The sequence below is a fragment of the Schistocerca cancellata genome, chromosome 9, assembly GCF_023864275.1.
Source record: "Schistocerca cancellata isolate TAMUIC-IGC-003103 chromosome 9, iqSchCanc2.1, whole genome shotgun sequence".
Taxonomy (NCBI): domain Eukaryota; kingdom Metazoa; phylum Arthropoda; class Insecta; order Orthoptera; family Acrididae; genus Schistocerca; species Schistocerca cancellata.
Genome location: NC_064634.1, coordinates 7231696 through 7254964, shown reverse-complemented (window position 1 = coordinate 7254964; position 23269 = coordinate 7231696). Strand labels below are relative to the sequence as shown.

The 23269-nt window shown below is 43.4% G+C and overlaps 1 protein-coding gene across 2 annotated transcripts in view; it reads left to right on the top strand.

The window, feature by feature from the left end:
- Positions 1–23269, top strand: part of LOC126101610 (protein strawberry notch) — a 274618-nt gene that overhangs the window by 183197 nt on the left and 68152 nt on the right. For both annotated transcript variants that reach the window (XM_049912293.1, XM_049912294.1), the window contains one exon: positions 921–1029. In XM_049912293.1, coding sequence (XP_049768250.1) covers positions 921–1029 — 109 coding nt within the window. The remainder of the gene's footprint in view (positions 1–920; positions 1030–23269) is intronic.

Genomic DNA, 23269 nt, shown 5'->3' with positions numbered 1-23269 from the left:
GGTGCAAATGTCAAGTTTTTGACACAGTCTTAATTAAGGCGTGTAGTGAAATAAATATTTTTGAAAGTGTAATAAACAGGAATGGTGGTTTCAATCTAAACAAGGCTTGAGGTATGGCCCTCAATTTATTAAAATCTGTAAATAGTGGCACAGGATCAACAACAGTTCACAGTCTGGTTGTAGTCCAGGCAGCGAGTACAGATAACGGCAAAGCTTGAGCACCTGGCCACATAATATGGGTTGGTTGTGAAAATATGGCACCAAAAAAAGTGGAACAGTGGCTCAGCTGCATACCTAGAAACATACTATTAAAGAAATTGATGAAAATCAGTTATCGTGTTATTGGCCGTGTGTGTCATATGCAAATAGCTGTAATAACTGCCCTATGAGGTAGCTGAGCTATATGGTAGTGAAACTTCCTGGCAGATTAAACCTGTGTGCCAGACTGAAACTTGTATCTTTTACAGACAAGTGCTCTGCCAACTAAGCAATCCAGGGGAACTGACAGAAGCAGAGCTGTGAGAGTGGGTCGTGAGCAGTGCTTGTATAACGTATTTTAATTCTGTTTGTTTTAATTTTTTATTTTTTATAATTGGAAATGATCATTCTTTTAGTTAACATATACATTTGTTTTTATATGGGATACTATGGAAATACTGCAGAATTTGCTCTATGTTGTTTCCTCTGCGATGGGATGTTGCGTTTTCACTCATTCATTTACCGTACTCCCTGACTAATAGTGTGTGTATAGAAAGCTTTGAAAGTATTATATAGCTCTTTATTTGAAAAGCTGTAATGGCCACATAATATTTGCAGAGATGAAAATTTCCTCTGTGAAGTTGATTTGTGACAAGAGTAATGAGATGGTCAGTGAAAATCTTTTCTTTTATCACCATTTCTCCTTTTGTTTTATATTTCAGATGTGGCTGATGCACTTGTCGGTGTGGGTCTCATTGTGAATAGTGAGAGCATGCCCGGTGTTCTTATGCTTGATAAAGATTACAACAATATGAGCAAGTTCCTGAACAGGTAATAAAATCCAAAAAAATTGCATAAAAAATATTAAGATTTTATATTTATTTTTATCTCTGCTGGCATAGCTGTCCTTTAGAATGTTTTGATACTGCTTTTGCTGCTACTTTTACTAAAATCATTCAGAACTGTAGAGCTTTTGACTTTTTATCTGTGTGCCAATATGATCTGACTACAGTTTAAGTGCTTGTCTCTGTTTTGAATTTTATTGATCCATCTTTGTTATTAACAATTATGAAAAGGATGGATTGATACTCACTGTATAGATGGCATGTTGAGTTGCAGACAGACATTGCAGACAGACACAACAGGCTAAATCCTGGAAAAGAAAGGAAAAAACACACACATTCACACAAGCAGACTCACCCCACGCACACAACTGCTATCTCCAGCCGCTCTGTCCACACTGCAACTGTTGCATTGAACGAAAGCAGCATTCTGGAGTGGGGCTGGGATAGCAGCGTACGAGTTGGGGAGGGGAGAAGGGCACTGTCTGGTAGAGCAAGCAGTAGGAGAAGATTGGGGGGGGGGGGGGGACAGGTGGGTGCTGGCAGAGAGCAGCGCATAATGAGGGTGCAGGGACGTGTGAAAGGGGAGGTGACAAGGCAGTGGGGGTCGAAACCATTGGGTGAAGGGTGTGGGGACAGTAGGTTACTGTAGGTTGAGGCCGGAATAATTTCAGAAGTGGAGAATGTGTTGTAAGGATAACGCCCATTTTCACAGTTCAGAAAAGCTGGTGGTGGTGGATAGGAGGATCCATATGGCCCAGGTTGTGAAGCACCCATTGAAATCAAATGTCTTGCGTTCAGCTGCATGTTGTGTCACAGTATGCACTTTGTGTGAGCCGCAGTTTGGTGGTGGCCATTCATCGTGGTGAATAGCTGGTTGGTAGTCATATCACTGTAGAAAACTGTGGAATGTTTGCAGCAGAGATGGTACATGACACAGCTTGTGGCCCAGCCTCTGATGTGGTAGGATAAGCCTATGACAGGACTGGAGTATTGGAAAGATTAGATTCCGTATGAAGGGGAGTATTAAATGCAGTTGACACAAATATTTTTTCTATAGAGTTCAAATTTGAGTGCGACAGTGAAGTTATTTGGACACACGTAACAGGTCTGAGTGACATAAAGTTAATTGTTGGATGTTTTTACCAGCCCCTGATCCTGTTGTGACAGTTTTAGGGTCGTTCCGGAAATATCCAAATCGTCCAGTATTAGTTGGAGGCAACTTAAACTACTGAATATGTACTGAGATGTCTATGGGAACTTTCCTGAACAATCCTGTTGCTACAAACATACCTGACATTATCAACAGTGTCAGTATAGAGACCGGGATTATTGATCACGATGTCATCGTAGTGGTGATAGTGTTAATAAATCCGTCAACAATCTGAGATAGTGTTTATGCTAGAAAATCCAGGTAAGCAGTTGTTTGCATCCCACTTACACAATGAATGGACATCATTTAGCTCAAGTATGATGGAAACAGAGGAATTATGGCCAAAGTTTAAACTGATTGTAAATTGCATTCTGAAGACGTACATGTTAAGTAAGTGGATTAAGGATGGAAGGGACCCTCTATGGTTTAATAATCAAATTTGGAGAATGCTGAGGAAACAGAGATTGCGGCACATTCGGTTCAGAAAAAGAGGGTACAAATGTCAATGGGCCAAAGTTGGTAGAAATTTGTGCATCCATAAGAAGACCAGTGCATTTAGCATATCTGAAAAGGTAGGCTAGGCGGAGTCTGGGTGCTACAAGAGGTTGACAAGAAGGAACACTGTGGGCAAGTTAGGGGTTTGATAGTGGTGCCCCAGGTGGCAGTAGGATGTCGCTAGGTTTGATAATTTATGGAGGTGGTGTCTGGAAGGCTCTTCCATGTGCTGGAGAGCAAGGGATTCAACTTGCCACATCCCCAAAACTCCCCACCAACACTCCACTAACTCGAGAGCTGAAACAATCCCGGAACATTGTTGTTGACCTTTCCACCAAAGTCCTCAGTCCCACAGAAGTTCCAGTCCTATCCAAAGGCCTCACCTGTAGCCCTACATCCAAATTTAATCATGTTAGATTTGTCAAAGACCTGTGCTTAGCTTCTCCTGATCCCTGCAATGGAAATACTTTTTTGCTACCAATCACTCCAAGTAAACCCAACCTAATCTCAACATTGAATTCTATCTCTCCCAGTTCATACCACCATACAACTGTGATCCCCTCCACACCTAACTAACCCAAGGCACATTCCAGGAATTCCTTACCTCCCCAACTTGGCCTCACCAACCTTCTCCAAGACCCTTCCTAACAACACCAACTTTTCAGCAGAAAAAAGACAACTGTACACAGCCTTGAAACCGATCCTCACTTAATCATCCTACCTGCAGACAAAAATTCCACTACTGTCATTATGAATCTCAGTGACTACCTGGTGGAAGGCCTTTACCAATTGTCTCACACATCTGCCTATAAACTTTGTGAGAGTGAACCCATCTCAGAAGTCAATCATAACCTGCAATCCTTGCTTAAAGCATCAGGCCTTTCCCAGAACCTCTCCCCTGAATCCATTTCCCTCCTCACCCCTATGACACCCTGCACACCTACCTTCTATGAGCTCCTCGAAAACCAAACATACTACAATCCTGGATGCCCCATTGGAGCCGGTTATTGTGCCCTCACTGAAAGAATTTCAGCCCTCATTTACCAACAGTTCCAACCAGCTGAGCAAAATCTAGCATCCCATGTCAAAGATACCAAAAACTTTCCTCGCCAACTCTCAACTGTCCCCAACCCTTCACCTCACGGATCCCTAATCGTCACTCTTGTTGCCACTTCCTTATACACCAACATCCTTCATGCCCATAGTCTTGCCACTGTTGAAAACTACATCTCCCCTGACTCCAAACCCACTACCTCATTCCCCATACACCTTACTAACTTCATTCTAACACACTACTACTTCTCTGAAGGGAAGGTATACAAACAAATCTGTGACACAGCATTGGGGACCTGCATGGCACCCTCCCATGCCAACCTGTTTGTGGACCATATAGAGGAAACTTTCTTAGTCTCCCAAAAGCACAAACTCTTGGTTTGGTTCAGGCTCATTGATAATATCACCCTGGACCAAGACAACCTATTCTCATTCCTTTACAACCTCAACTCTTCTACCATTTACTTCCCCTAGTCTTTCTCAAACCAGCACGCCATCTTCTTAGACATCCCCCCCTCCCCCCCCCCCCCTCCCTGCGGGTGTTAAAATAGGCCTGAGGTATTCATGCCTGTTGTACAAGGTGACTAAAAGGAGTTTCACATGTTTTGGCCTTTATATGGTGGTCCCCTGTAGGGTTTGACCTCCATTCTTCAAAATTTTCCCTAAGAGCGAGCCAGTTGGGGAAGGGCGCCTTACAAGGTGCATCGTGTCCATCGTGCATTGAAATCTTTACCCCACTTTCTCGTCGTCGCATTGCCTGCCCATTCTCCATCTCGTGGGTGAGGACACCTTCTTGGTTGCGTTTTCCACCATGCTCTATGAAGTGTCGATTTCTGCATTGACGATGACCACGGACTTCTTTGCACCTGATATCCAGCACGGTAACCAGTCCATTGTGGTGGGGCCGCCATGTACCCTTTTGGTTGTAGCCCCCTGACCACACAGGAATTGCTGTGCTGATGCCTGCACCATTAATTCCCCACGTATGCCAAGGGGTAGATGACCATCCCCCTGGGACATCGAGACTCCCAGCAATGGTCATCCTGCCAGGTGGCCTTTGCTGCAGCTGGGTGGAGCCCATGGGAAGGGCCCCTGGTCGGAGTGGGTGGCATCAGGGCGGATGAGACGTGATTAAGCATAGTCCATCATCTCTTGCTGGTGGTGGAACACCAGCGGTCTCTAAGCGATCACGAGCTCAATTCAACGCACAGAAGTACAACCCCAAATCATTCCCCTCCCTGGCCACACAATGGGAGGAACGTCAGGCTAAGGATGGCAGCAGATCTTATTCACCCTGGTACCTTGTATGTTTGAGAGCTGATGGGAAATCTTTCATGACGATGAAGCCTCAGTTTTTTTTTGTTGAGCATTTAGAGGGCAAGTTTGGGGAGGTGGAGGGCTTGTCCAAAATGAGATCTGGGTCAGTCTTGATCAAAGCAGCATCCCTTGCCTAGTTACGGGAGTTACTTGCTTGTGACAAGCTGGGGGTTGTTTCTGTACCCATCACACTCCGTAAGAGCTTAAATATGTTCCAGGGTATCATATTTCACAGAGACCTTCTTTTGCAGTCCAACGATGAGATGTGCGCCAGTTTAGGGCGGCGAGGTGTACATTTCGTCTAGCATGTCCACCAGGGTCCGAACGATAATCAGGTTGCCACCAGTGCCCTCATCTTGGCCTTTGAGGGTGATACATTGCCCGAGAAGGTCAAGGTGATGGTCTACTGGTGTGATGTAAAGCTCTATATCCCTCCCCCAATGCGGTGCTTTAAGTGCTGGAAGTTTGGCCATATGTCTTCCCTCTGTACTTCTAGCGTCACATGCCCAATACTCCATGTGCCCTGTCTCCCATCTGTGTCAACTGTGGCAAGCACCATTCGCCTTGCTTGCCTGACTGCAGGACTCTCAAGAAAGAAAGGAAAATCTTTGAGTACAAGACCCTGGACAGACTGACCTACACTGAGGCCTAGAGAAAATTTGAACACCTGTATCCTGTGCATATGACATCGACATCGTCTTACGCCCCCGCTACAACAGTTCTGGCACCATCAGCTCCGCTAGCCTAGGTCACCCCTCAGAGCCGGAAGATTACACCTGCCCCCTTGATGGTGGGGGCATTTCCCTCCCTGTTGCTCCTGCACCACCTACTTCAGGAGCAATACCCCCCCCCCCCCCCCAACCATCGGGGACGTCTGTCCCCACTTCTAAGCCGGAGAAGTGTAAGTCTTCTTCGGCTTCTTTCACTAGGAAGGGCTCCCTTGGGTCACTCCCTTCCCAGGTTTCGTCTAGTGGGAAAGGAAATACAACAGCCGCCAGTGGCTGAAGAGCCCAAACGCACCTGGTCATAGGGCTTCACACTCATCCTCAGTCCCAGAGACTGAGCCAGTGAAGTCCTCCGAGCCAGGGAAACCCAAGGAGCAGCAAGAGAAATCCAAAAAGAAAACCCCTAAGACCAAGGAAATTGCAGTGGCACCCACACCACCGCTACCTACAAGCTCTGCAGCTGAGGATGGGGTGGAGATTTTGGTGTCCGCTGAGGACCTAGATCTCGCCAGACCCTCAGACACAATGGTTATAGACTGCTCAGGCAATAAACTGCCTCATTGAATGTTCCATGCCTTCCCAGTCTCATGATGTCATCCTCCAGAGGAATTGTGGCAGTTTTTTCCACCACCTGGCTGAGCTACGCCAACTGTTAAGCTTTACACCTGCTATCTGCATTGCCCTCCAGGAAACCTGGTTCCCAGCAATGCAGACCCCTGCCCTCCGCAGCTATAAGGGATATTAAAGGAACCATAGCGACTATAATCGGGTGTCAGGTGGAGTTTGCGTTTATGCCCTAAACTCGGTTTTTAGTGAACATGTGCCCCGTAAAACCCCTCTTGAAGCTGTGGCTGTCAGAGTAAGGATGATGCAGGAAATAACTGTCTGTAATGTATATCTTCCTCCAGCTGGTGCAGTACCCCTGAATGTATTAGCTGCACTGATTGATCAACTCCCTAAACCTTTCCTACTTCTGGGAGATTGCAATGCCCATAACCCCTTGTGGGATGGTACCAAGCTTACTGGCCGAGGCAGAGATGTCGAAACTTCACTGTCGCAATTTGACCTCTGCCTCTTAAATACTGGGGCTGCCACACATTTCAGTGTGGCTCATAGTAGTTATTCGGCCAGTGATTTATCAATTTGTAGCCCAGGACTTCTCTCATCCCACTGGAGAGCACATGACGACCTGTGTGGTAGTGACCATTTCCCCATATTTCTGTTACTGCCCAGTTTCAGGTGCACGGATGCCTGCCCAGATGGGCTTTGAACAAGGCGGACTGGGGAACGTTCACCTCTGCTGTCACCGCTGAATCTCCCCCCACACAGTAACATCGATTTGATGGTTGAGCAGATGATTAGCACAATTGTTTCTGCTGCAGAAAATGTGATCCCTCACTATTTAGGGTGCCCGAGGCATAAGGCAGTCCAATGGTGATCACCGGAAGTCGCTGAAGCAATTAAGGAGCATCGGCGAGCACTGCAGTGGCTTAAGTGGCAGCCTTCCCTGGAGCATCTCATAGCCTTTAAACGGCTCCGTGCACGGGTTTGCTACCTTATCAGACAACGGAAGAAGGAGTACTGGGAGAGATATGTCTCCACCATTGGGTGCCACACATCACCTTCCCAAGTCTGGGCAGATCAGATGTCTTTTCGGGTACCAGGCCCCAACAGCTGTCCCCGGTGTTACCATAAATGGCGAGTTATGTACCGACGCAAACGCGATTGCTGAGCACTTTGCTCGAGCCTCTGCGTCAGAGAATTACCCCCTTTCACACACTCAAACGGTGGCTGGAAGGAAACGTCCTCTCATTCACCACACGATGCAGTGAATCATATAATGCCCCATTTACAGAGTGGGAACCCCTCAGTGCCCTTGCACATTACCCCGACACAGCTCCTGTGCCCGATCGCACCCACAGCCAGATGATTAAACATCTCTCATCTGACTACAAGCGACATCTCCTCGTCATCTTCAACCGGATCTGGTGTGATGGTGTCTTTCCATCACAGTGGCAGGAGAGCACCATCATTCCGGTGCTCAAACCCAGTAAAAAACCGCTTGATGCGGATAGCTATCGGCCCATCAGCCTCACGAACGTTCTTTGTAAGCTGCTGGAACGTATTGTATGTCGGCGGTTGGGTTGGGTCCTGGAGTCACGTGGCTAGCTGGCTCCATGTCAGGGCGGCTTCCGCCAGGGTCGCTCTACCACTGATAATCTCGTGTCCGTCGAGTCTGCCATCCAAACAGACTTTTCCAGATGGCGACACCTGATTACCGTCTTTACTTATGTAAAGCATACAACATGACTTGGCGACATCATATCCTTGCCACATTCTATGAGTTGGGTCTCCGGGGACCACTCCCGATTTTTATCCAAAACTTCCTTTCGCTCCGTACTTTCCTTGTCCAAGTTGGTGACTCCCATAGTTCCATCCATATCCAGAAGAATGGAGTCCCGCAGGGCTCTGTATTGAGTGTGTCTCTATTTTTAGTGACCATTAACACTCTAGCAGCAGCTTTCGGGCCCTCTGTCTCACCTCTGTATGCAGATGACTTCTGCATTTCGTACTGCTGCTCCAGTACTGTTGTTGCTGAGCGACGCCTCCAGGGAGCCATCCACAAGGCGCACTGGGCTCTAGCCCACAGCTTCCAGTTTTCAGCCGTAAAGTCGTGTGTCATGCACTTCTGTTGGCATCGTACCGTTCATCCGGAACCTGCATTTTACCTTAATGACGATTCACTCACTGTAGTGGGAGACCTATCAGTTCCTAGGGCTGGTTTTCGACACTCTATTGACTTGGCTCCCTCATCTTTGTCAGCTTCAGCAGAAGTGCTGGCAGCACCTCAATGTCCTCCGTTGCCTGAACAACACCAATTGGGGTGCAGATCGTTGTATGCTGTTGCAGCTCTACAGAGCCCTTGTCCAATCCCAAATTGACTATGGGAGTGTGGTTTATGGTTCGCCAGCGCCTTCAGCATTGGATTTACTCGACCTCGTGCACCACTGTGGGGTTCGATTAGCGACAGGAGCTTTTAGGACGAGTCCCGTGACCAGTGTACTGGTGGAGCTGGTGTCCCTCCAGTGCAGATCAGACGTGTGCATCTGTTAGCCAGTTACGCAGCACACATTCATAGTTCCCCTGAGCATCTGAATTACCGTCTGCTTTTCCCGCCCACGGCAGTCCATCTCCTGCGTCGGCAGCCCAGATCAGGGCTAATGATTGCGATTCGTGTGCAGTCCCTTCTCTCTGAACTGGAGTTCTTCCCTTTACCACCTCTACTTGTAGTCCATTCATGTACGCCTCCATGGTGTACGCCTCGGCTGCAGCTTCGTCTGGACCTTTTGCATGTCTCTAAGGACTCCGTTAACCCTGCTGCTCTCTGCTGTCACTTCCTCTCGGTTCTTGATGTGTTCCGGGGCTCTGAAGTGGTTTACACCGACGGCTCAATGGCTGACGGTCACGTAGGCTTCGCATATGTTCATGGAGGACATACTGAGCAGCACTCCTTGCGAGTTGGCTGCAGTGTTTTAACTGCAGCGCTGGCGGCCATATCTCGTGCTCTAGAGTACATCCGCTCATGCCCTGGTGAGTCATTTCTCCTATATACTGACTACAAGCTATCGACCAGTGCTACCCTTGCCACCCTCTGGTAGCGTGCCTTCCGTTTTGTGGTATATGTTTCATCTATTTTATTATCACACTTGTGGCATTGTTTTATTAGGAACAAGGGACCGATGACCTCGTAGTTTTGTCCCTTCGCCCGCCTTTAAACCAACCAACCAATCTGATGATTCCACCCACACCTCTGTCAACATTAAACTGACCAACTACAAGTGGTACATCAATTTTGACAGTTGCCATCCATTCCACGCCACAAAATCCGTCCCATACTGCCTGGCCACATGGGGGCGCCGCATATCTACAGTGACAGAAACTCCCTTTCCCAGTATGCTAAAGATCCTACCAGGGTGTTCACACATTGGCACTATCCGCCATACCCAGTCCGCCAACAGATCTGCCTTGTCATTTCCCCTCACAACCCCAATCTCCCACTAATCCCAAAAACCAGTCACAAATGAGTGTGCCCTACGTCACCCAGTACCACCCCGGACTGCAACAACTGAACCATATCCTTCACCAGGGCTTTGATTACCTATCATCATGCCCTCAAATGACAGACGTAGTAACCGAAATACTTGCCACCCGTCCTAAAGTGGTGTTCCGACAACCACCTGTCCTCCACAACACCCTGGTTGTTCCCTGTGCCACTCCCAATCCCTATCCCAATCCCTTGCCAGAAGTATCAAACCCCCGTGGAAGACCCAGGTGCGAGACTGCCCAGTCCACTCACACAACACTTTTTGTTCCAGTCATGTCATATACCAGCTCTGCTGCAATCATTACACAGCTTTTTATATTGGTATGACTACCAACCAGATATCTGTCAGGAGTGATGGCCACCATCATACTGTGGCTAAAAGCATTGTAGACCACCCTGTGGCACGACATGCAGCTGAACGTAACGTGCTTGATTTCAGTGACTGCTTCATAACCCAAGCCATCTGGATCCTCCCATCCACCACCAGCTTTTCTGAACTGCACAGATGGGAGTTAGCCTTACAACATCTTCTCCGCTCCCAAAATAATCCCAAAATCAACCTATGGTAACCTAATGTCCCCACACCCACCACCCAACAGTTTCTGCCCCTTCTGTCCTATCACCTCCTCCCAATTCATATTCCCTCATCCTCATTGTGTGCTGCTCTGTGCGAATGCACCCACCTGCACCTGTCTTTCCCCTTCCCCTTCCTACTCCTCTCCTTTTCTGCTACCTAACTCCCGCTCCCCCATCCCCACCTCTCTGAACCACAGCCTTGTGACGTTGCGTCTGGTGGAAGTCTTGTCATGCTCCCTCCTAGTTCCTGCACGCTCCACCATACAGTGCACTTCTCTCCCATCCGTACTCTGCAATCCCTCCTCCTTCCCTGCACCACTCCGGATTGCCACTTTCGTTCAACACAACTGCTGCAGTTTTGTGTGTGTGGTGTGTGTGTGTGTGTGTGTGTGTGTGTGTGTGTGTGTGTGTGTGTTTTCCTTTCTTTTGTAAAGTAGCTTTTGACCGAACGCTCGAGTGTGTAACAGTCTTTTGTTGTGCTTGTCTGGAACTCAACATGCCATCTTTACAGTAAGAAGCAGTCTATGCCTTTTATAATTGTTGATATTCCAACTTGGACTTCTTTGGTATTAAACATTTTTATTTTTAATTGTGTTTGGGTGTACTGTTCTTGTTGCAAGGTGTCAGTCTTTTGTAATAATTCTCTTCACTCGTTGGGCTTCCAGTTGCATCCATGACTGGAGCTCTTTAGAGTTGAGACATTGAATGATTAACTTTACTCTGTGCAAATATGAAAAATCACTGATACTGTTATTATTTTAACTGTGAAATTTGGATTTTCAGAAAGCAGTAATGTTCACTTTTCTTCTGGTAGTAAATGCCTTTAACTACTTACTTTTCTTTTCTTCAAACTTACATTTTGTCATTGCATCAATAGCTGCTAGCTAATTAATCTGACATAGTCATTCGTGTTATTGTTATGGGTACCAGGGTACCACAGTCCCTCGTGTTCATCCTTTCCTTCACACAGTAGCCTGTGTATCACATAAAGATGATGCATCGCACATTAACTAAAACCGCCAGTTTCCCCAATACCAAGTGAGAATTTCATTTCACACCCAGTCGAGCGTGTTATTAAGTAATGTGGCTGAAGTGATACAGTCAGTATGATTGGTGTTCATTGCATTCGGGCTTGCGATAAACAATGATGGGAAATTGCAATTTATTATGGTCTAAGAGTTCACTGCTGCTCATTTGTGAACACACTAGTTTTCTCCTACAGGTTATTGTGGATACAGTGAAACCTCTGTTTTATGTTTTCGTGCGGTCCAGACTTAAAAGAACACAAAGTTGAGAAAAATGCAGATTTGAGGAATACATTAAAATCCCCAAAATAAGAGCAAAAACATATTTAATTGGCATATATGATTAAAAATAACAATCTTATCCAATATGCTGTATAAAATGTGTATAAGTGAAGGAAATTAAATGTACAATACAATGTTTATACAATAATTTGTTAATGAATTTCATCGGTTTTTAAAAAATCACAGATGTGTAACAGCTAGTAAAAACTTGTCAAAAAAGTGAAACTGGTGTCTGGGTACAAGGTAATCGAGCTGTTTTCCGACGTGCTACAACCACAAATTAAACATCAAAACATGCGTTTTTCAGAGATCTCTCCTTTGTGCTCACCCAGGAAAAAGCAAAAATAGATGAACATGGTGAACTAAACCAAATGGTAAAAAAATTGTGGCCTACATTGTGAAATAAACTGAAATATGGTGAAAATTGCCAGAATACAACATCTCGGATCTCTGTTTTCCACCTGCAGCCAATAGTTGTATAGATGGTGACATCACACTAATGCAGGATCTTCTAGCATAAAGAGTGATAAACATCAAGTTTAGTTAGTAGCTTGTTCCAAAGTATGGCTGATGTGATCAGTGTATAGCAGATGGAGTGACTGTGGCTTCCACTTGGGTTTAATTTATATACTTATACGTCTTACACCCTTCACTATTGAGCATTAATTGTACTTGCAGTAGTTCTGCTTAGAGCCTGTCGACAGAATCCGGAATGTATGATGCCTCTACTGACTGCAGCCAATGTAGGCTACTCAATTTTCTACGTGCAGCACCAAAATTAACAGGACATGTTCAATGAACAGTTGTGCAATGGCTTCTTTGTCTTTGTTGCAGTTGTCAGTGGTGTTTAATGTGTTGGAATGGCAAGCGAATGTAATGGATTACTGAGACAGAGAAAATACTCAAATCACAACAGGCTTAACTTTATTTCATATTCATTGGTATAAATAAGTACCACTTGTTTCTATATACATGCTTACACAAAACCTGCTATGTTTTCACCACAGCAAGTGACAAGTTCAAAGTGCAAACTGTGTGTGTTGGCAATACTGCAGATTGCTGTCGGGTGAAGTAACAAGTTGCCAGCCAATAAGATCTCACTAGCCGGAAATGGCCGACATTGTCTCGATTCTGACCAACCATGTTGTTTGAGATGATTAAAAGGTTGACAGTCGATATTGTTGCTGAACACAGTACATCGGAAATACTTGCAAAAAGAGCAGACTGAGTTATAAGTGGCACAAGAAAAGGTGGCCACTGGTCCTCTCCATCACATACTGGTTCGCTCCAGAACGCTTTGTGTGGACTGTCCTCGTTTTTCCATTGCTGTTGCAACCTAGTAGTAGTTGTATCGTAATTGCATAGTGAAGCTAAACGTTGCAAGTTGTGTTGGCAATGCCCCATGGATTTTGTCAGCATTTCCTCTCTTGTGTCTCCCCTCTCCATAATGGCCTAAAATATTTCCTTAACTCCACCACCCTCCGTAGTGGGAACAATCTGTAATTTGTGCGACTTATAACTCGTTCAGTCACATCAAATGTCAATAGAAAGAAAACAGGATGAAGTCAAGTGAGACACTGAATAAGAACATGGAATCGAGGTAAACCTTACTAGGAAGAAACATAAAATCGGGAAATTTTTAGCATTGATCATACAGATGTTTCACAGGCGCTACGAATTTATGGTGTAGAATTGCGAAAAACTTACAATCTGAGAATGTAAAATTGAAGTTCCACTGTATCCAAGAGATCTGAAGGATCCTCTGGAGACAACGGAGATGGAAGCTGTTCAGTTGGGATTTGTGTTTAGCGAGAGTTGTCCGTGTCTCACAGCTATACAAAAGGGCGCTGATAACACAAGCATTATATACTTGCAATTTAGTTTTTAATGTGAGTGGTCCATTCTTGCATACTCTGTTTTTCAGTCTACCCATGATAGCAGATGCTATTGCAATTCTGTTGGTAATCTCAGTGTCCACAGACAAGTTGCTACATATTGTAGATCCCAAGTAGGTAAAATCATCAACTACCTGGAGAGGATTGCTGTCAATGCTGATGGATGGAAGGTTGGTGGTCCCCTTAGTCTTTTGGAGGCTGATGGTAAGACCAAATTTTCCACATGCATGTGATAACTTGTTGATTAGATACTGCAGCTCGTCCTCTGAGTTTGCTGCCAGAGCTGCAGTGTCTGCATATAACAACTTGTAAATAACAATTGTATTGACTTTGTTCTTGGCCTTGAGACGGGCAATGTTGAAGAGATTTCCATCAGAACTTGTATGTAAATACACTCTCTCCTCACAGTCTTCAAAAGCAAATCTCAGCAGAAGGGAAAAGAAAATGCCAAACGGAGTAGGAGCTAACACACACTCCTGCTTTACACCAGGGAATGCTTCCGATGTTTTGCTGTTGAAACAGACTGTTGCTTGCATTTTCTCATGGAAAGAGACAGTTATTTGCAGTAGTTTGGATGGGCATCCAATCTTCTGCAGCGGTTTGAAGAGCCCAATTCTGCTCACTAAATCAAATGCTTTGACGAGGTCAACAAAAGCAATATACAGTGGTCTCTGCTGCTCACGGCACTTTTCTTCCAGTTGTTGTAGAGACAAAATCATGTCCACGGTTGATCAGCCAGGTCTGAAGCCACATTGAGATTGTGGGTAGATTCTAAATGCTAGGAATTACAATCGCATTAGGATGAATCTTGCATAAGCCTTCCCAACTACACTCAACAGTGAAATGCCTTGGTAATTGTTGCAATCACTTCTGTCTCCTTTCTGTTTATACAAAGTAACAATCGTTGAATTTCACGTACTTAGCGGGATGTAGGCTTCTTCTCAAATTGTTGTGAGAAGTGAATGTAGGTGCTGTAAAAGGCAGGCATGTTATACTTAATAATCTCGGCAGGGATCCCATCTTCACCTGGAGCCTTTCCATTAGCTAGGCAATCTATCGCTCTGCCAAGTTCTTTCATAGTGGACATTGCATCAAGCTCTTCCATAATTGGCATTTGTTTGATGACATCAAGTGCATCCTTCCTTACTTCATTTTCAGCTGCATACAGCTCGAGATAATTGTCATCTCACTGCTCCATCTGCTTACCTTCATCAGCAATAACTTATCTCCAGAGGAGCCGTTTTTCTGACAGTTGGACCAACTGCTTTCTTAATACCATCGTACATTGTCTTAATGTCCCCAGAATAGGCAGCTTTCTGTATATCTGCACATAAATTTCACCAGTAGTTATTTGCGCATCTCCTAGATGTCTGTTGTGTCCCATTCTTTGCTTCTCGTCAGTCATCCCTAGTTCTTCCATTTTGGTTTCTTTTATAAGCAAGCTTTCCATTTTGCCTCAGTGACTGGTTCCATATCCTCCAAATTTTGCTCATACCAGTCCTTGTTTCTGTTCTCTTTCATTCCATAGGCCAATACTGCCAAGTTGTAGATGGCGTCGGAGAAAGTTGTGCCCATTTTTTATCAAAATTCATTTCTGTTTGTGCGTTTCTTGATAGAGCACTTTCAAAACTACTGGAAATTCTTGTTTTCATTGCGAGCTATGAACATGATATGTATTGATCCGCGGTTGACGTCTGTTTAGCGTGTTGATATTTCTTAGGGGTGAGCCTCAGTCTGCTCCCCACCAAAGCATGGTCAGTGTTGCAGTCAGCTGTGATAGCTTTGTGTCAATAGGACATTTTTTAGATCTGTACATTTAGCTATGACAAAATCAAGTTGCTGCCAGTGGTGAGAGCAGAGGTGTCTCCAGATCACCTTGCGTCGATCTTTATGTTGGAAATATGTGTTTACGATACACAGACAATGAAAGCAGCACACTTCTAGCAGTCTCTGCCCATTATCATTTATTTTTCCCACTCCATGATGACCCAGGCAAGTCAGCCACATGTCATTATCTAACCCAGCTCGAGAATTAAAGTCGCCTAGAATATATAGTGACTCTGAGTCAGGTACTTTGACTATTCTGTTGCTGAGTAAATCATAAAACAGATCCTTCTCTTCTATGCTGGACGATAAGGTGGGAGCGTATGCATTAAAGATGTTGATGGTTCCACTTGAAGAGTGTACTTGTAAAGTAAGAATCCGCTCTGTTCCACCAGATGGTGGCACAGTACTGTTTAGGAGGGTGTTTTTATCTGCGAATCCTACACCGTGAAGTCTTGACTCATCTTATGATGTCTGGTATCACTTCGGTTGCAGGAGCTGCTGGGAGGGGACGTAGTACACCTTCCAACCACTTTTGGGGCCCCACTCCAGATTTTCTTTCAGAGTTTTCTCCCTTAGCCTCCATCCCTCCTAAGACTAACCTCAAGGCAATGGTATGTAAGATAATTAGATGAGGAAAGGCATGGTAACTGAGGAAAGGGTAGGGTAGGGAATATGTAGGATATAAGATGGGTCGTTGTGAGGCACACTTCGTCTGGCTCCTCTGCCAAGACCTGTCCGGCTAGGTTAGACCTGCCAGTAGCTGCGCTACAGCTGGAATAGCTCTAGCTTCCATGGAGCATGAAAACTCTCCTGCCCACACCGACAGTGCTACGATTAAAGGCATGTGGGAGAGACATGTGATATAGGACAGTGGTAAACCTAGTTAATTTACAATGCAGTAGTCATTTTGACTGCATTGTTGACAGAATCCAAATGCACATTAATGTATGTTGGTGGACTACATTGCTTCTACATTTCATAATAGCAGTTATTAAGTGAAATGAGATGATAAGCGCAATGTAAGCTATATTATGAATTGACAATTAGTAAAATTTGGTAAATTAGGTTTACTTATTATGATTTTCCATAAATTCTCTAGTATGATACACTCCTCTTTTGCATAAGTTTTTCTTACTGTGTTCAAGTGTAGGTTCATCTTCTGCCTAGTTTCAAATGTGTGCATATTATAGTTGTGTGTGATGAGATTTTCCTTTTTTGAGATGCTTCCTTTTGTGAAAAATTAGTATTTCGTATGTAAACAAGCAAGGCAGTGGCAATATTTTGAGAGTTTCAAAAAGGGGTCTACAGGAATCCGTGCTTTTTTTATCACCCTGATAATCTTTTCCTGTATTTTAAATGTTTTTGTAGAATTTGGGGAATGCCCCCAAAAAATCATTCCGTCCATAAGTAGCGACTGTATACTACAATGGTACATTATCAGCACTGATGAGCAGCTTGTATTCTGAGTGGGGAACCTACAGCATATGCTAGTGAATTCAGTCTCTTTCTTCCAATTCAGATCGCCTGAACTGAATGCCTAGAAATTTTGTATGACAGACCTTCGATGCATTGGGAAATGGCTGATCAATCTATTAAGCTGATGTATCATACTTTATAAATGTTAGGAATAAATGGAAATTCCAAGTAATTGAGTAGCTATGTCTTGTTCTAGAAGAATTGGAATGATTAAATAGAGATTAAGAGCAAATATAGAAGTATTCTCAACAAAAATCACATAGCTGACTGTTAATATCGCAACTATTGCCCAAAAGAAATGTAAAATTAAGTGTAAAGGGCATTCAAAAAGTTTTGCACAGTCTTCTCTAATTTTTTTATTTTTTGTAGCAGGAGAATGAAATTTTTTGAGCATACTTGGAACATTTAGCTATACATTGAACCTATTCATTGTAGCCTCCATCAGCTGTGACACATCTGGCCCAACGTTCTTTCCATGATCTAAAATCACTTTGGTAAAATTCTGGGGATTGACTTTTACATCATCCTTTGACACAGGAAATATGGACTTTCTCAAATGGTTCAAATGGCTCTGAGCACTATGGGACTTAACTTCTGAGGTCATCAGTCCCCTAGAACTTAGAACTACTTAAACCTAACTAACCTAAGGACATCAAACACATCCATGCCCGAGGCAGGATTCAAACCTGCGACCGTAGCGGTCGCGTGGTTCCAGGCTTTAGCACCTAGAACCGCTCGGCCACTCCAGCCGGCTGGACTTTCTCACCATCAAATGTTTTACCGCAAAGGTGAGCCTTCAAACAACCAAAGAGGTAAAAATCAGGCGGAGCCAAGTCTGGACTGTAGGGAGGATGAGGAAAAATTTTCCAACCCATTTTCCTGATTTTTTCCTGTGTCATAAGTGATGAATGGGGTTTGGCATTGTCATGGTTTAATCTGATGAGCTGAGCCTGAAGCTGTGGTCTGTGGGTCTTGATGGCAGGTCACAGCTTGTGCAATGACAAACAATAATGGTCCCAGTGAATTGTGGAGCCAGGTTCCAAAAGTCAATGAAAATGACACCACACTGAGCCCAGAAGAATGTCATCACCTTTCGATGTGCTGTTCGTGAAAGTCTTGGTTTCTTCTTCCAAAGGGAACCTGGATGATGCCATTCCGTGGATTGGGTTTTGCTCTCAGGTTCGGACGAAAACAACCATGTTTCATCCTGGATAATGACACCCTCAAAACACTGTTTCCACTCTTCAGTAAAGGCCTTCATGAGACCCTCACACACATTCTTTCTCATAGTTTTTATTTCTCTTGTCAGTAATCTAGGCACTCAATGTGCACAGATTTTTCTGTACCCTAGTAATTGTACCACACTACCCAATGACAAACGAGTCATTTCACAGGGTGTCTACGACCCGGGACAACCGGGAGATCCGGGAAAAACCCGGGATTTTTTTCATCCGGGAGAAAACCGGGAAAAACCCGGGATATTTTTAGAATTTCGGGAATTTTTCATTGTTTTAGCTTTCAGTTAAATTTTTGTAATTTTGACTAGTAAGAACCGACAAACTAACAAAGGATATTACTATATCCCACTACTGCAGAATAATACTTCAACAATAAAACATAAACGAGAGAAAAAAATGAAAATAACTTAAATTGCAAAGGAAATGTGCCATATACAACGACGACACAAGTGCCCATGCAAGCGTCTGCCGATTGAAAACGTGTCAAAGGCTTTAGGAAGACTATGCAGTGCTTCATAACAACAAATTGCCTCCAATGAGCGTGAAGTCGCAACTGTTTACATTCGATTTGTTTTAGCAGTTAATGCGCGGGCTCATGCGCATGCGCAGTAGAGTCACGTTTGAGTAGTAGATTCTCCCGCTTCTGTCAACAGGAATGTGGCTGTTGGCTGTGCAAGCAGTCGCAGCAAGCAGCTAGATACTTCCGGGAAAAGGGGGCGCCTAATTCATATTCTTGAGGGGAAAAGAACTTGTTTCACAAAGCACCTAGCATCCAGCGCACATTTGCCTATCAATTAGCCATATGATTTTGAAACTCTTCTCTGTTGGTATTTGAACACATTTTAAGTTGATTTCTGAATGAATCATAAGCTGACTTTTGAATGCATGCATAGTGTACGTGATGTGTCTGTCAGGAGAATCCTCGTCGCATCTAGAAACAAACTTTCCACAGACAAAAGGGGCTATACGAGCTGAGTGGAGTAAAGCCAAATGGATGAATGGCAATCGCTGTCTGATTATGTGGCTGATTGGGTGTGGGAATGATCAGCGTTGTTATAATTACTAGCGAAATCCATAGATTCATACTATCAGAATGGAAATAAACGACTGACAGGAATAACAGGTGAGAAAGATTATGTATTATCTTCTCGGTGTGACCAAGAAAATGAAGTTTTGACAGAAAATGTTTGGCCAGATCGCTACACTAGTAATGACCAGTAGTACAGTCCCCAGCTACCAGCCGCTTTAGTTCTATTATGGAAGTAACGCGGAAAACTTGTTGTACGAACACGTAACAACGCCTAACCGGAGAATAATTGCGGGAGAACCAAACCAGTGATTCTGGCAGGGTTAGTGAAGTTAATCGGCGAACAAATTTTGACAGTGGCAGCAATAGCTACAGAATTGGTGATGACAGGATTGTTTGTTAGAACGAGGACGGAGAAGAAACGAGGACATCACACAAATTATGGAAGAATAAGACGATTCCAAATTTATATAAAAATTTCGTAATACTAGTTTTCGATGCCATGCTAGAGAAGCTGGTGCATATGAATGAAACGTGAAACTATTTCCTAACATAAAGCTTTTTGCTTGTAGTAGGTGTAATAGGCATTTGATATTGATACTTATTGGATTATATTCTGTTGTGTTATAAAAATGACCATTTGTGCCAAAACAGTCACATTTATTTGGTGTGTTATAAAATTACTGCCGTATAAGAAAGGCCTATTTTGTTTTATCTAGCAGACAGTGACAAAATTGACGTAATCAGATTGAGAAACCACACCAGTCTTGGGTATTATTTGTATTAACAGCTTTTTCAGTATTAGATAACTACATTTAGATTTTCCATGTAGCAAAACGTTTGACAAACTTTGATGAGGTAAAAGATTCTTTCACAGAAAGGAAAACACGCCATGTAGAGCTGTAGCAAGATTAGAGAGAAAAAAAATGCTAGGAGCTAAGGTTTGAAGAAATGTGTAATTTCTTGCTTATCTCTTGTCAGTACTGGTTTTATATATCCTATATTTAATTTTATGACACACAAAACAGCAAGTTATTAACTAATGGGCAATGAAGAGTTCAGATTTTCCGAAGATTTCTTGTTCTCTCGATTACAAATAATCCCGTCCGCTATTAATTGCGAGATTTTTTTTTTTAAGAGAGGCATGCTGCCAAACCGGCCGACTGGGAGCAGGAGAGGCACCACAGGACATTTCAATTTCCACTCTCTTGAATATAGTTTGGACGTGCAGTAGAAAAATGCTTTATGAAGAGGCATGGAACTGCACTTGGGCATACTTAAGACCAAATAATATGTCTTACATTTCCTCGAATACATACGTTTTAGGTTTCAGACTTTTCAGAAAGATTTGCGCTACAAGATGAACATATTTTGAAACTCCACGTGACCCGTGTTTACGTTCAGTGATTTTGCTGTTTCACCTTCGTTTACAATCACATCAAATGAAAACAAAACGGATATACGTGGCCGGGAGCTATCAAGTGAATTAAAACACATTCACATAATTACTAAAGGCTGAAATATGTCATTAGTTTCAGATTTTATTTTATTTCCACCTTTCTGGCAGTCAAGCATTAATCACCTTGTGGAAGAGTGAAGTTATTTTTGTCTGTTTGCTAAAGAAATTTGACTTTTGCTAATCTTTTCCGCAGAGGCAGTCAATGTATCTGAAACTAAATGTTTAATTCCACAGTACTGGGTAGTTTCAACTGTTCGCTGAATTTCAAGTGCATGTTTTCATTTTCTAGCACGTATGGCATTATGCCATAATAAAGAACCAAACATGATATAATACAGTACCGGTGCTCCAAGAAAATTTACATCTGAAACCCACACTTAAAAGCTTATCAGGTCGGGGTCTACGGCACTTCATTGGGAATCTGGACATACGAGTGTGCCTTTAAGTATGCACTTTAAATGTGTACATTTTAATATGGTTCACGAAATTCCGATGCTCTTGCAGTATCATCTTTCATTGATGATCTTTTACACGTACATACATATGGGCTTCCTACATCATGATATCTACCCAAGTGCGGTGTCGCCTGTTACCTGAGCTGTCTGGCAACTGCTGAAACGAACCTATTTGTAACAGGTCGCGGGAAAATATTAAGCGTTACTTTCAAACTAAATATCCTTTTACGTAAGTTGAACTACGTACAAGAATTGACTGTGAATTTATTAAATCACAAAGCGTTTGACTCTCATTTAAAAATCAGGTGTCTGATGACGAGCCATTTAGAAACATTTCGAACCCTGAAGATCAGACATTTATGTCATTATTAAAATTTTACAGGCACATTTGTATGATATCTCTTAAAGTGTAACACGCGCAAAAAAGATCAACAGTAATGCGAATGCTTAGCTTCTCTTGCAGCTTGAGACCAATATTTTATGTGAAAGCTTTGCTTTTCTTGTAACAACACTATGTATATTAATTTAAACTATTAACTTTCCCTGTTTGTCGCGCTACTTAACACTGATGTTGCTATTGGCTGACTACATCATGTGTCCTATGCTCTGAATATCCTCTGTCATCGGCTGGCGAGATCACGTGACAAGAGTTACGAACGGCTTACAAAAGCCCATCGAAATCTCAGTTTCAATGGTTCGGAAAGTAACATGCGGTGTTTGGTGGATTTTCTAATGTATGTTTTCGTAATACGAAAATACGCAGCGTACATGTTGCTGCACATCAAAGATATTTCCAAAACGTGTCTTTTTCTCTGAGTTTCGTTTTCTAAAGTGCCGGGAAATTGTACGCCTGTGTACAAAACCATAACCATTCATAGGAGTGATAGGGGAAAATGTACTGTCATCTGGGAGAAAGTGTGTTTTTAACCGGGAAATCCGGGAAAAATCCTGGAATTTTTTTTTTTCCGTGTCCATGTAGACACCCTGTTTCAGCAAGCTGTCATGTTGTCACACATCTGTCATTTTGGATTATTTTATCAATGGTCTCCTTATTCACATCACTCACTGCCATCAGTCTACCACATCATGGATTGTCCAGTAAAGAGAAATCACCTTCTTTAAACCTCTGCAACCACTGCTGCGATCCACTGCCCCCCCCCCCCCCCCTCTCCCATAAACAGGGAGCAACTTCCTGTGAATCGATGTGGCAGAGTCGTAACTGGTCTTGAAGAAGAACTTCATCACCGACCATTGTCACAACCTGACATCTACTTCCCGGTCCATTATGGCTCACCTGTAAATAAAAGAAAATACTTTTGTACACCAACTTCTGGCTAAATGATGTTCCAAGTATGTTCACAAAAAATTTCATTCTCCTCCCTTCAAAAAAAAAAAAAAGAGAGAGAGAGAGAGAGAGAGAGAGAGAGAGAGAGACAACTGTACAAAACCTTTTGAACACCCTTTTGTACATTCACAACAGAATTCACGAGGGTATCTTTAAATGTTTGTTGCAACTATTGACCGAAAGAAATGAAAATGTTTATTAACAAAAAAGTGAAGACCAACTTAAGAAGCATACAGGTATGTTGTTAGGTATGTTAGGTTATGAATAATGTAATTAACCTATGAAGGAATGCCTTTTTATTTTTATTATATATTTACACATAAGTAATTTATAGCAGTGCAAGAAGCATAGTTGGGGGGGGGGGGGAGGAGTCGGGGAAACATGTGGGATTACAGGGTAGAGTCAGTATGTTACGGGAAACTTTGAGATTGCACGGTGTTAAGATAAGGGTCACAAGTTATATATGCTGTTGTAAATTGAAGATGAGGTGTACCAATTGTTGTGTAGGTATTATAGAGCTAAATGGTTGGCCGACCTGTGGAAGGAATGGCATACACCTGGGTTGGGTGAATGTCCTGTAGAGGGTGAATAGGGAGACACTCACATCTAAAAGGTAGAAAGGTATTTGCACAGTATATGCCCATAGAACAAGGTGTGCAACTGTTAAAGAGGAGGTAGCTGTACAGTGCATGTTATTCACACCATTTGAGCGTTCTTCAAAATAGTTAAAGGCTAATAGACTTAGCTTGGTACTGATGATTCTTTGCAATGACATT